General features: G+C 39.2%; 1 protein-coding gene across 7 annotated transcripts in view; it reads left to right on the top strand.

Annotated features, from left to right (window-relative positions):
- MYLK (myosin light chain kinase) overlaps positions 1 to 14,774 on the top strand; it is a 424,364-nt gene that overhangs the window by 204,408 nt on the left and 205,182 nt on the right. For all 7 annotated transcript variants that reach the window (XM_074301410.1, XM_074301411.1, XM_074301413.1 and 4 more), the window contains one exon: positions 8,394 to 8,601. In XM_074301410.1, the coding sequence (XP_074157511.1) occupies positions 8,394 to 8,601 (208 nt within the window). The remainder of the gene's footprint in view (positions 1 to 8,393; positions 8,602 to 14,774) is intronic.

Raw genomic sequence — 14,774 nt, 5'->3', positions numbered from 1 at the left:
GGCATCAAAAATAAATTTCTGTGTTTGATATGTAAAGCTCTACACCCCCTGGTCTGACCCTGCCTTTTTGGTTTCATTGTGTTACTCCCTCCCATCTTCAATGGTCCAGTCAAAGTGGTCTTCTTTTGCACTTTGTGTAGGGCACAAAGTGCCTATCTTTGTGTGTTCAATATCAAGTACAGTGCTTAGCTCATGGTTGATTAGTTATTCTTCATTCTCTAAGAGGACCATAATCACTTCAACTATGTTGGGGTCAAGATACAGTGTGTCTGACTGTGGCTAATCAGACTAATCAGAGGCTCTTCCATAGGTTGGGCAAAAATAGTCAATATGAACATTTGAAATGAAAATGTCTCTAAATTTGTGCTTCTCATATATACATATACATATATATATATATATATGTATGTATTTTTTTTTTTGAGCTACTACACTTCTGCTTTGCTCATAGACACAACACCATCTTTGATGCAGGCACATTACATTAGTTTATACTATAAGCATAATAAATGCTTGAGAAAATTGCAATACACAAATGCAAATCATTATTGTATCATAAGAAACAGTGATTATGAAGAATACAAGGAAACATTGGGAGACATAAACTGATGCAAAGTGTAGTAAGCAGAAACAGGAAAATAATATATATATATATACAATGAGTACAGTGGTATAAAGACCCTAGCAACAACAAATTCAAAACTGAACACTATGTAAATATAATGATCAAGCTGTGGATGAAGATGATGAAGCTAGAGTACAATAAAATGAGGTGACTTGTACAAAGTTACACAGCTAGACTATCCAGGACTAGAACTAAGATCACCTGACTGCTTCTACTACAATGTTCTTTTGATAACACCGTGCTCTCCTCACCTGCACATTATCCTGAAGCAATCTTAGGTCAGTGGAATTAATTTCCAATTATTTTTCTTCCTATAAAAAAGTTTTATCAAAATGAAAAGGAAATCAGCATCCTTCAACAAAAATACATGTGCTATCCAAACTGTTCCACCACAGCTTTTAGGAATTCTAGACAAGCAAAGGGCTATTTTTAATTAAAAGTATAATTTAGTTCACATTCATTTAGAATATAGTATTAGTGGGGATTGTATGCATATCTGTTGAAAGGTAGCATGGTGTACTAGTTAAAAAACTAGATATTTGAATACCCACTCTGTTCTAGGGTTGTGCTAGAAGTGTAGGGGCAAAGACACTTTGCCTTTAAGGAGTTTATAAACTAGTGGAGAGTATGACAGACTCACATACATAAGTGTAATAAAAGACGAAATGTGTTAAATCTGCATGACCTGAAGAAACAAAGCAGTGGAGACTCTAGGGAAGTGCTGATGATAGGTACTTTGGATAATCCAGGGAAGCTTCAAGAAATAGTGGCATTTGAGCCAGAACTTAAAGAATAAGAAAAAGTATGGAGACAGTTAGGTGACTCAATGAATAGAGCACTGGGTCTGGAGTTAGGAAGATCTGTCTTCATATCCCACATGAGACACAGTAGCTACGTGGCAAGTCACTTAATCTCTGTCTTAGTCCACCAGAGAAGGAAATGGCAAATCACTCCACTATCCTTGCCAAAAAAAAAAAAAAAAAGGACATTATGGTCCCCAGGGTCACAAAGAGTCCAACACAACTTCATGAGCAATTACAACAGTATGTCATAATGAATTTACTGTCCACTTTCAGTACTTAGATTCAGTAGTCCTGAATTCATGTCCCATGTGGAATAATTATATAAGCTACTTGACGATGGGCAAGCATAAGATCCCCATGTTACCTTTCTTTTTTATACAATAATAGCTTTTTACTTTTTTAAATAAATTCAAAGATAGTTTTCAACATTTACCCTTGACAAGCCTTGTGTTCCAAATTTTTTTTCCCTCCCCTAGAGAGCAAGCAACCCAGTATAGGTTAAACATGTGCAATTCTTCTAAATATATTTCCACATTTATTATGCTGCAGAGGAAAAATAAAATCAAAAGGGAAAAAAATGAGAAAAAAAAACAAGCAAGCAAACAATAACTATAATGAAAAAGGTGAAAAGACTATATTGTACTCCACATTCAGTCCCCATAGACCTCTCTCCCTGGATTCAGATGGCTCTCTCCATCACAAGTCTATAGGCCCCTGTTATCTTTCTAAGAGTAAGGTGCTAAGCAGGTACTTATCTCCATTGAGAAATGTAGTTACTTCAATAAGAGATTCCCATTCCAATGAAATCATAGATCCATTGTAAAAAAAAAAAATGGTACATAGGAAAAGAATGCTAGAAATTGGGATCCGAGTCAAATGCGGTGTGCATGCTGCTGAGGAGTCCAGTCTCTTAAGCTTGGGAGCTCTGAGGTACAGTGAACCAAAATCCAGTGTCTGCATTAAGCTTAACATTTTATAAGGATGGTACCAAATTGACTAATGAGGGACAAGTTGGGAATGGAACCAATTAAGATGTCACTGTATTGACTTGTGAGTGTTCCTGGACTAAGAGAGATTAGGATTGGAAGAAAGGAAGGAAAAAAAAAAAGAAGTGAGAGAGGAAGGGAGAAAGGAAAGAAAACAGGGAAAAATGGAGGGAAGGATAGAGGAAGGAAAGGAGGGAAGGAAGAAGGATCCACATTCTAAAAATGCTTGAATGCTGATATTTTGAAAGGTAGTCACTGTGAAGTTATTGGGGGAAGTGGGTTGGAGGGAGTATTCTTTAGATCATAGATCATAAATTTATCATTTAAATTATTATGTGGATATTGTGTTGGCTGATTTTTCTTTGATTCCATTATTACTCATAACCACCGATACCACTCCTACTTCCTATGTGACAATATAGTTTTTTCTTTATGACAAAGTTTTGAGGTACACATACTGGTGAAAAAAGTGGGGACTGTCTACACGGATATGAGCATCTTTCCCCATGGTGCTTCATTTAATGCTTCACTATTTAGTGAAGTTGTGGTTTGGCTGAGAATAGGAAGAGAAGGAACCAGTCCAGAGAAGGGATGCATAGGCTATAATGGTGGAGTGTGCTACAAGTGTTGGAGTTGGAAGTGACCTTAAAGTGTCTTCATATTAGCTTTTGTTCATAGCGCTAAGGTTTGCAGCATATGTCACGTGTATAGTTCATTTGACCCTTGCACCAACACTGAGATAGTCCACACTTTTAAGTTTATTTATTAATTTATTTTTGTAGGACAGTTGTAGTTAAGTAACTTACTCAGGGTCACACAACCAGTAAATGTTAAGTGACTGAGGCTAGATTTGAACTCAGGTCCTCCTGATTTTAGACCTGGTACTTTATCTACCATGCCATCTAGCTGCCCTGGGCTTAATCTTTTTAATGAACATTTTCTCCATTGCTTTCTTAAATCTAGACAATTGCCAAAACAAATCAAGCTCTGTAGCTTTGTCAATGTGATTTCCAAATTGTAAATGTTCACATTGGAAATTTAGAATTAGTTTAACTTGCTCCAGCATACTCTGTTTGGACCTAAATCCAAGAGGATGATCACAAGTACAGTCGGTCTTTAGATAAGCTAGAAAATTAAAATCAATTGTACAGCCCTTACCAAGTAGGGAAATAGATGTTCTCTGTACCTGAAGTGCTATACAGAAAGCCTAGTAGGACAGCTGTTGAAGAGTTGGGACAGGGTAAGGTTTCTTTTGGATAAATGTCTGGTGTGTTAGATAATGATGGCAATGGAATTCAGGGCCCTTTTGTGGGAAATTCCAGTATCTTGAATGCCAACAGGACAGCAGTGGAAAGGAGTGCAGTATAGCTGTGATCATATCCCCTTACTCTTCACTATAGGTCATACTCCCTTTTAGCTTCCTACAAAATCTGATCCCTGGCAAGGAGATTGGTTAGCTTAACCCAGCCTCAAAGGGCTTGTGGGTGTGTGGGTTGGTTGGTTAGTTGTTTTTCTGGCTTCTGTCTTAACTCTTGACTTGGCTGAGCCTTGCTGGTGAGCCCTTTCTGTGCTTCTCTTGGGCTGCCTTTCAGCCAATTTGTAGAGTTGAGATTGTTCATAACTCTGAAGTCTTGTCCTTAGGAACAATAGGGTAAGTGGGGGGTCTAACAAGACCTGAGACTCTCTCTCTTCAGAAATTCCATTCCCAGCGCTCCTATCCAGCCTGCACTTGAACACTCTAATTTTGCAGACCATGCTACTTTCTGGGATGGCTCCTGCTCCTCTGGAGCAGCTTTAACTGACAATTTAATTGGGCTGAGTTCAAGTCCCTGCTTTGCCACTTACTAACTCGATGGTCTTAAGCAAATTACTTACACTCCTAGACTTCTCTGCCCACATCTATAACAGGAGGGGACTGGAGTTGTTCTCAAGTAGGGCCCACTGTGTGGATTAAACAAGATGCTCTATGTCAAGTGCTCTGTGAGTGCTCTGGAGCACTATATAAATATAAACTTTGGGGGGCAGAGTCCTAGCCCATTGTCTGAAGCTCTAACTTGCAGAACAGATGCCAAGTGTGAGCTTCCTCAGTGGATACTCTTTCTACTGATGAAATCAGAGACCCAAAACAATGACAGCAAGAACATTTAATGTATCCTATAGATTGAATGTGAGGATCTGGGGGGCGCAGTTGGTGAATGGCGGTTATTAGAGATGGTTAATGTCTCAGAAACTACCCAGATTCCTAGAATTCCTCATCTGAGTTGCAGCAGAAGGTAATAAATGTGTTTTGCCAAGTGGGGGTTTCCAGTAGATGCTAACTATGGTGCTTTTAAGAATCCCTGAGAATTTAACTGAGATCTTTCCGGGGCAGCTATGGGGAGTAGGGGGTGTACCCAAGAGTGTTTGACGGAGAAAGATCTGTTTCTTCATTGTTTCTGGAATGTTTAAAATGTCACCAGTTAAACATTAATGCTTCAGGGCCTGTTGGCCTACTAAGGCTGGGCTCTGCTGGAGGGGCCAAAGTGTTTGCTGATGGAATGCAAATGACGCCTTCTTTGAGTTAATGATTTATCTTCCTCTGGGAGCAAGGCTCTGCTTGTGCAATTTGCTTAGGGTACCAGGACAAGAATTTCTTTCCCTGGAGCTAAGAAGGAAGGGTAGCTGAGCTAATTATACCATTCCAGATTTGGTAGAAAGCTGAGAATTCTTAGTTTAGACACGAGTAGACTTAGGGAGGATGACATGAACACCATCTTGAGAATTTGAAGCACTGTCTTGAGGAAGAGGGATTAGACTTTTTCTACTTGACCTCAGAAGGTAAAAATCAGGGATAATATTGTTTTTTGTTCTTCATTCTCAGAGAGGACCAATGGCATCTGGAGGGGGATGTCTTACTAGCAAGTGAATTGGATTTAACTGAAGCAGAGCTGGTTTGGAGGCAAGACATTTGTCAGGATGACTGACAATGGCCTGCATCCAGTGGGAGACCTTGGCAGCCTTTTTAAGCTCAAGTCTTTCCAAAGGCTCAGTTTGTCTGAGGCAACAAGGATTAATGTGGAAGTTACAGATAAGTAGATGCAGGCTCAACACATATAGGAAACAGTTCCTAAATATGTGCTCTATCTAATGGAATATGACATTCCTGCTCACAAGCCAGGGAAAAGCTGATGGTTAAAAGACAGAGAACAGGTGACCAAAACAAAGAGCAGATGTAGACATGATGTTCCAGAGGCAAAGGGCAGCTGAAGAGAAACTCACCTCCCAACAATTGGAAGCCTCTGTATTCTTCTTGTCATTGTCTAGGACCAGTCATTCAGTAAGCATTTAATATGTGCCAAGCACTATGCTAAGCTCCGGAGACACAAAGGAAGGCTCTTGCAGACCTCACAGTCTGATGAAATTGTAGAATTTACCCCACGTGGCATATTTGGGATGCTGAGGCAGCTCAGTGGAAAGAAGACTGGGCTTGGAGTCAAGGAGACCCAACTTCAGATCCAGCCTCAGACATTTATTAGCTGTGTACCATTTAACTCTGTTTCAGTTTCCTTATCTGTAAAATGAGCAGGAGAAGCTAATGGCAAATCATTACAATATCTTTGCCAAAAAAACCCAAATGGGATCAGGAAGAGTTGGACATGACCTCAAAAATGATGCCAAATACTTTCAGTGGTGTCTCACTTTTATTCTTTAAAGGTAGATTTGCTTTTTTTGAAAAAATCACTCTTTTGGAGTCAGGGACGACATATTTGCTAGGTCATCAAGTGAGAGATATTAGCTCTGGTTAAAACAAATGAAAATACTAATACCAGTGATAAAATGTTTTCTTTTATGAAAGAAAACTATTGCAACTAGCTATGGAGTTTCCCAAAGAGATGTAAAAATAATTATATTTTTATTTTGAAACAATTATAATTATGGTATCACTTCCTAAGATGGCTAATCTGAAAGGGGTAATGCTCATTTGAGCAAAGAAATTCTGGGGTATCTTTTTAAAATAAGGGGTTTTCCATACAATTAGAACATGTTGACCCTCAAAGTCATCTTAGAGATTATTTGGTTGAATCCTCAGTTTTTTAGGTCATTATTATGATACCCAGAGAGAAAATGTGGCTATGACCCCATAGCACAAAAGGAGAAAAGCTGAGATTCAAGCCCAACTCTCTCATCATTTTAGTGTCATGCTGCATGTACAAATTCCTATGCACATATACACACACGTGCGTGTGCTCGTGCACACACACGTATACACACATACACATACATACACAGTAGCTATGCATGTAGCTAGTTGCCAGGAAGAGTACTTAGTAATTTATTTTCAATACTAAGAAATATTTTGTTGGAGGTGGTTGGAAGAGGGATGGAAGAAAGGAAGAAGGACCCTTAACCCAATCAACAAGCATTTATTTCTGTCTACTAGACATTTTGAACTATATTCTCCATAAATATTTTAAATTCGATAAGTCTAAGAGAGAGAATAAAATAAATGGGGGGAAACATAGTTAGCAGTAGTAGTTGGGGAAAGAGTTTTGAAGAAAATTTCTCTGATGAAGGCCTCATTTTTCAAATATTTAGGAAATTAAGTGAAATCTATTTATTAAAAAGCTCAGGGAAGTGACTGTGTCTTCTTTAGAAGAAATGAGCATTATAGAGGTTTTTGCCTGCACATAAACACATGACCAAGAACTCCTTGTAACTAAATTCACAAAATGGAAAAATCTGAACTCTAGATATAGCTATGCTTGATCTAGGGCCCTTGATATGCTGGAGTCTGTGAAGTTATATGTACGTGTGTGTGTGTGTGATGTGTTTACCTACACATGTTTATCCCAGACTATTGAAAAGAATAATGACATTCAAAAATGTTAACCATGGTCTAGACCCGAGATGTCAAACTCATACCTGTAGGCTGTATGTGGGAACAAACTGTCTAGCAAAGAGCCAAGTTAAGCCGTGTTTTACAAAACAAATAAAATTACAAATAATACAATCTACAAATTATAAATTTAGAAACTATATAGTGTTTTAATCCATGATTTTCTAAGTCAATATGCAGCCCACAAGAATCAGTTTCTATTCCTTTGATACCATCTTCCTGCTGTTCTGCACATACACAATACCCTTCTCCCTTCCTTTGCCTCAGCTGTCCCTCATACCTGGTATGCAGCTCTGTCTTTTATAATTTCTGGCTTTCTTTAAAACTCAGACCAAATGCTCCTTCTCCATGAAGCCTTTTCTGAGATTCTCATCTGCTAAATGTCTTTCCCCAACGCTTCCACTCCTCCATCCATTTTACCTTATATTCACTATGAGAAAACTTATACTAAATTTGTGTGTTGTCTCTACTGAGAGGTAGCCAATGGCACGGCAGAGTGCTGGGCCTGGAGTCAGTAATAATGACCTCAGTCTCAATCAAATCTGGCCTCAGGCACTTACTAGCTATATGACCTTGGCAAGTCACTTAAACCCTGCTTGTGAAATTTGTAAAATGAGAAGCATAACAGCACTTACCCTCCATGGTTACAGTGAGGGGAAAAATGAGATAATTATTGTAAGGTGCTTAGCATAGTGCCTGGACTATAGTAGGTACTTATAATAACTGTAAATTGCTTAGCACAGTGCCAGGAACATTTTATTGTTGTTATTCAGTTGTTTCACTCATGCCCATCTGGCAAAAATACTGGGGTGGTTCGCCATTTCCTTCTCCAGCTCATTTGACAGATGAAGAAACTGAGGCACACAGGGTTAAGTGACTTGCCCAGGATCACAGAGCTAAGAAGTGTCTGATGCTGGATTTGAACTCAAGTTTTCCTGACTCCAGACCTGGCATTCTATCCATTGTAACACTTAACTGCAGGTGTTTAATAAATGCTTATTCCTTTTCTCTTTCCTCTTTGCAATTTAAAGTACATCTGTACTTTGTCTCTACTTTGTTCTCCTCTTCTAAACCTCCCTTACTCATTGTCTCCATCCCTCTAGGTCAGAGGACAACCAGAGCCACAGGTGACATGGCACAAGAACGGAAAACGTATCACCCAAGGAGGACGCTTCTTGCTAAGCAGCAATATCCGGGGTCTGTTCAGCCTGGATATTCATTCTGTGAAAGGGGAAGACAGAGGAAAGTATACCTGTGAAGTTGCCAATAGCAGTGGAGTTCAGCAGATCACAGTGGAGCTGAATATAGAAGGTAAATGCTGGGGACCTATTCATCCTAATATCCTAATATTTCTCCAAATCTTGAGTTTGTTGGTTGTGGTGCTCTTCATTTAGTGCTCTGGGGAGCTGTGCAGGAAGGAAGAGATATAATTCATGAATTAGTATGCTGCTAATCTAAACAGAGATAAGTTTTCTGATAACAAAATCCTTTGTTATAATGGCTGGCTCTTTGGGAATGGGGTATGGGGGAAATTTAGGTATTGTAGGAACCGAAGATATTAATAAAAATATTTTTAGATCAAAGGCAACTTTTAAAAATCTATGAATTAAATATTTGTGCCTCATCTAAAAGTTTATGTAGAATGTTTTTTCTTTGGAAAAAAAAGAAAGAAACTAATTCCTGGAAGCTTCATCCTAATTTGCAAGATGTGGTCCTAGAAGATGATAGTGAATACAAACAAAAATGTGTTACTTGTTGTCAGGATTTCTTTTGGTCCATGGTGGACATGGAAAAGTTATTATCAATAATCAGACATCAGAATTTAGAATATATGATGTCTGGACAGGAGGTGAGTCCCTCACATTAATCCCACATAGTTACAAATTACCAGCATCTATCCATCCCTATAATGATTCATAAATTAGAGAATTATCTCTTACTTATTAGAGCTTAGTCCAGTCCTTTCTTTTAAAGTTAGAATCCTTATGGAATCATCCAGAAATATTTATTAAGCACCTATTGTGTGCCAGATACTTCCTATGCACTGAGGATGCAAAGAATGAAGTGATCTCTACTGACAAGGAGTTTATATTTCAGTGGGAAGAAAGGAGGGGATTACATCCCTGGAATAGGATTGATTATCTGCGTAAGTCTACAATTTATCTAAGCTAAGATATTGTTGTCTGTGCTTTGTTCTCAAAGAAGACCATAGCATCCAGGAGGTGAATCCATGACCTGGGAATGAATTAAGTTTAAGTAGGGAGAGCTGTGCAATCACCTGCCTCACTTTCCCCTCCAAAGCCATCTGGGTCCAGTGGCCAGATATAGATCAGGACGACTAGAGATGGCCCTGGATGCTGTGGGAAACCTTGGACTTTTTAAGCTAAGGTCTTCAACAGGTCTCAGTTTGAGGGAGGTCACATTTATTCAGTGATTAAGCCTAGTAGAAATTGAGGCAAAGAATCTCTCTTTCACCTAGTTTAAAAAAAAATCCCAAATAAACAAATAAATCTAGGAGGGAGAGACCCACAGAATTTCTAGTCAAAACAAAAATAATTGGTATTTACAGTCTAAGTCAATCAGGACCCAAACAATGACCAAATGGGGCTTGGATGGGGACCTATTGGTGGCCAATAAGAATAAGTTTGGGGGGGTACCTAGGGGGTGCAGGGAATAGTGCACCATCCCTGAAGTCAGGAGGACCTGAGTTCAGATGTGCCTCAGATACTTAATACTTCCTGACTCTGAGCAAGTCACTTAATCCCAAATGCTTCAGGGAAAAAAAAAAAAAAAGTTTGGTTAAGTTTAAGATCTAGTTCTTAAGAAAGAAATCTAGCTAGTAAGATTTAGCTAGATATCTAAAGATATCTTGGGAGGGTTCAGAGATGCAAAAAAACAAAAAAAAAAAATGCTTTTAAGAGCATCTACAGGTAAGGGAATGATACCCTATATGGAGAGAGGGAAGAAAGGAGGAAAGGATGAAAGGTAAGAAAAAAGAAAGAAAGAAAAGAAGGAAGGAAGAAGGGAAGGAAGGAAGAAAGGCATGAAGAGAGGGAGGGGGGAGAAAGGAATGAAGGAAGTAAAGGAGGGAGGGAGAAAGGGAGGAAGGGAGGGAGGGAGAGAGGAAGGAAGGGAGGAAGGAAGGAGAGAGAGAAGGAGGAAGGAAGGAAGGAAGGAGGGAGGGAGGGAGGAAGGAAGGAAGGGAGGGAGGAAAGGAGGAAGGAAGGAAGGAAGAAAGGAAGGAAGGAAGGAAAGGAAGGAAAGAAGGTAGGTGTGATGTGTAGGGTGATGTCTGGAAGGAGTGCTTAATCAATAAGTGCTTAATCAATACCTGCTGCTAGTTGACTGACCCCAAAGATGTATGGCAGTGGCGATTTCTGTTATCCTGTTCCTCTCTGCCCTCTGTGTCCATGAAAGGACATGAAGAAAGGAGCACACATACTTCAGATGCTTTCCCCAAACCCTTTAACTTTTGCTTTGTTCACAGTAATGGATCGCAGGTGGCAGGGGGCTGGGGGGCTGCCAACCTTGTGAGTGGCCAGAAGTCAGTGGACGGGCGTTTCCCTCTTGCTTTGTTCCAAAACTTGGGGATGAGGCCTAGTGGAAATATGTAATCACAAATATTCTGTCTTGGTGCTTTCTATTACCGTGTATTGACAGCATTAAACATTCCCCAAACCCTTCTAAGCTAAGCGTCAATAAATGGAAAACAGCCCCATGCCTTACTTTCCCCATTTAGTTTCATAGAGGGCAGCTCTGGTCTCCTGGTCCCAGGCTCAGTACCCAGGAGTCATCCTGGACTCCTCACTCATCCTCCCATATCCAAGCTGTTGCCAAGGCCTGTTAATTTCACCTTTGCACCTTGCAAATCCTCATCACCTCAGGCCCTGAGTAGTGCAGGAGTCTGCTGGTGACAGGGTGGGGGAGGGGGGGTCTGCCTTTCTTCTAGGAACAAATACTAACTGCTTGCTTGTCATTCTATCTTTCCTTTCTTACACCTCCATCTCCATCACATACTCTGCTCCCATGACCCCGCCTGGTGGCTGCTTCAGGAACAAAACACTCAATCTCTCAGCTCAGGACATTGGCCCTGGCAATCCCCAGTGCCTGTCTCTCCCTCTTCCATCCCACCTACTGACCTCCCTGGCTTCCTTTATGTCTCAGCTTCTACAGGAAGTCTTCCCCAACCCCTCTTAATCCCAGTGCCTTCCATCTGTTAATTACTTCCTATTTATCCTGTATTTAGCTTGATTTGTAAATATTTGTTTGCATATGGTCTTCCCCATTATTTAATGGAATAAAAATGATATAATTAAGAAATGATAAATAATGGAATCAGATCCTTGTGGACAAAGAATGCCTTTTGCCTTTTTGTATCCACAGAACTTAATAAATGTTTATTAAATTGAATTGAATTGAATCCTGAAGTAGGTGTCCAAAGATAATGTGCTCTTTTCATCCCTGCTAATCACTTGTTTGATCTTGGGTACTTAGCTTAATTTCCCTGAGGTGTAGTGCTCTCTGCTACGAAATGATCAAAACGGAGAGGAAAGATTGCTAAAGTCCCTTGCAGCTCCAAAGTTCTATGGTTCTATCAGCTATACAAAGAGAATTCCATCACTGAGCATTTATTAAGCACTAGCTATATGGCAGGACCTGTACCAGGAGCCCAGATACAAAGACAGAAATAAAAGAACTCTTACCCTTAAACAATTTATATTCTGTAGTGAAGATCTCTAATTTCATTGGTATAGGAACAGGTGTTTGAGGTACCAAAGGAACATCAAATTTGAAGTATCTAATAATTGAGAATGATATAGGAGAACCTGTTTAAAACAAATCTTTATATGATCTAAACCTAATTCTAATAAGTACTTCCTGATATCTCCTAAATCCAAAAATTCCATTGGCTCCTAGTATCTAGAATAAACTGGATGAAATCAGGCAGCTGTAAACCTGCTAAGAAATGAGGGTCCCTGCTCTACCCTATCTTGTTCTTTTCATTTGATTTCTTTGAGACTTGGAGATTAGGTCAGAACAAGAAAAGGGAGTCAGTCTTAAGGAAATATTGATAAACAGTAATAGTCTATCCACTGGCTAAACTCTTTGAGAGCAGAGATTCTTTTGCCTTTTTTTGTACTCCCATCCCTTATCATAGTACCTGTCATTGACTAACTAGTAGCTGAGATTTATATCATGTTTTAAAATTTTAGATTGCTTTACATATTTTCTTTCAGTTGGTCTTCCCAGTATTCAGTTTTTCCCACTCTCAATGGAGAAATATTTGCAATTAATTTTGTTAATATTCTTGGGAAATATTCCTAAGGTAAAGGAGGCAATGATAGTAAGTCCACTCCCTATTTCCCAAGCTTTGATAGATGAGCCTTTGCCATATTTTGCTTGAGTCCACGACTTCATGGCACTGAAGGGTCCTTACTTTATCATAATGTCCATTCCCCTCCTCCCATCTTCCTTCCAACGTCCCATTAATGTTGTCTTTCCTTATTTGAATGTAAGCTCCTAAAAGGTAGGAACTGTCTTGTTTGTTTGTATTTATATTCCAACCATTTAGCAAAATGCCTTGCCCATAGTGAGCACTTAATAAATACTCTCTCTTTTATGTATATATGTACCTATTTTTTTATTTATATAGAAATGATTCTTCTGGAAATAATAGATGAGGGAGAAATCTATTTGGTCCCAAAGTTCCAAATGAGTTTTTATGGGACTGTGAATCATATACAGTGTCACCTAAGAACTGTGAGCCATAAACAATGTCACACTTTTTACTAGAGACCTCATTGAATGTCCTCTCCATGTTATTGGAGTGGTCCATTAGTCAGAAACCTAGCTTCATGGGGCTTCCTTTCCTATTTTATTTTATTTTTTTATTTTTAGTCATTTTTAATTCATGTCTAATTCTTCATGTTCCCTTTTGGGATTTTCTTGGGAAAGATACTTCGTTCTTTGTCATTTCCTTCTCCAATTCACTTATAGTTGAGGAAAACAGAGTTAAATGACTTTCCCAGGGTCATATAGCAATTACGTGTCTGAAGGTGATTTCAGACTTCCCAGTACAATACCCATTGCTCCACCTAGCTGCTTCCTTCCTAACTTGTGCCCCCAAATCCCTCAGAGACTTCATCCTGGGTTTAGGAGGATTCTAAAAGTAATTTGAGGATAATGATTGGAAGAGGGTCTAAGTAACATAGAAGAGCCATTTTATAAATGCTTCTTGACTGATTGAGCAAGAAGGAATTTCCATTTTAGAAGGGTTTATCAATTCATGGGAACTGGTTAGAAGTATCTTTTTCCTACATAAAAATGAACCCAAACTCACTATTGAGTGAGAGACATATGATATGAAATTCGATATTGAGAGATATCAAAGAAGGTGCCCCTTTGGGAGACATGGATTTAATCTGAAGCTTTCCCACCGTTGGGCTAAAGAAGGCATAAATGATTGAATTCTAGTCTGGGGCTTAGCTCAAGGATTTTTTATTAATTTATGCTCACTCTTTTGATTCTCTACTTAGTTCCGTCTCTCCACTCCTGTTTCCCTCAACCAGGCCAAGCTTCTGGTTAAGTTCACATTGACCTTATTCCCTTCCCCTCTAAATTCTTAAGACCTTGGCTGTCATATGCTATCACAGATTATCAGAGTTAGGGCTTCAGTGATTATCTAAACCCAAACCTCCTTTTCCAGATGAGAAAAGTGATTAGAAATGAACTACCTAAGATCAGATGATTAATATTCTTTCATATTTGCTCTTCACCAAAAGCCATACCAGGAAAAAGAAAACCACCCTACAAAATAGGGAATATTTGTCACGATAATATTTCTTTCTCCAGGTATCCGGTTGTCCTAGGTCTGTCATGTTGCAACCTAACCAGTCAGCCAGTAAACCTGTACCTACTTTGTGCCAGGCTCTATGCTAAGCTCTAAGACTACAAAGAAACGCAAGCCAGCCTTTGTTGCTGAGGAGCTTGCAGTCTGATAGAGGAGGCAATGTGCAAACAATTATTTACAAACAAGGAACATACAGATAAAATTGGAGATAATCTCAAAGAGAACATACTAAGATTAAAGTGTTACTAAGGTAGAATTGACAGGCTTTAAAAACAGATTGGATATGGAGCATGACGGGGAATCAGGGGTTCAGGCTGTGAACTTGAGTGATTGGGAGGATGGTAGTACACTTGACGATAATAGGGAAATTGAGAAGAGCGGAGGTTTGGGGACAAATATAATAAGTTATGCTTTGGACATGTTGAGTTTAAGATGCCTGCAGGACAACATAGCAAATAGGCCATTTGAGATGTGAGACTGAAGGCTAGAGGATAGTGTTCAGTCATTTGAGTTGTGTCTGACTTCATTTAGGGTTTTCTCAACAAAAAAGTTTCCTCCTCCATGTTATTTTTTACAGATGAGGAAACTGATGCAAATAGAGTTAAGGGACTTACTAGAGTCTAAGGTCAGATTT

This window comes from Sminthopsis crassicaudata, chromosome 3 (assembly GCF_048593235.1).
Source record: "Sminthopsis crassicaudata isolate SCR6 chromosome 3, ASM4859323v1, whole genome shotgun sequence".
Taxonomy (NCBI): Eukaryota; Metazoa; Chordata; class Mammalia; order Dasyuromorphia; family Dasyuridae; genus Sminthopsis; species Sminthopsis crassicaudata.
Note: the sequence above shows the minus strand (reverse complement) of the source record. Positions and strands in the feature narration are given on the sequence as shown.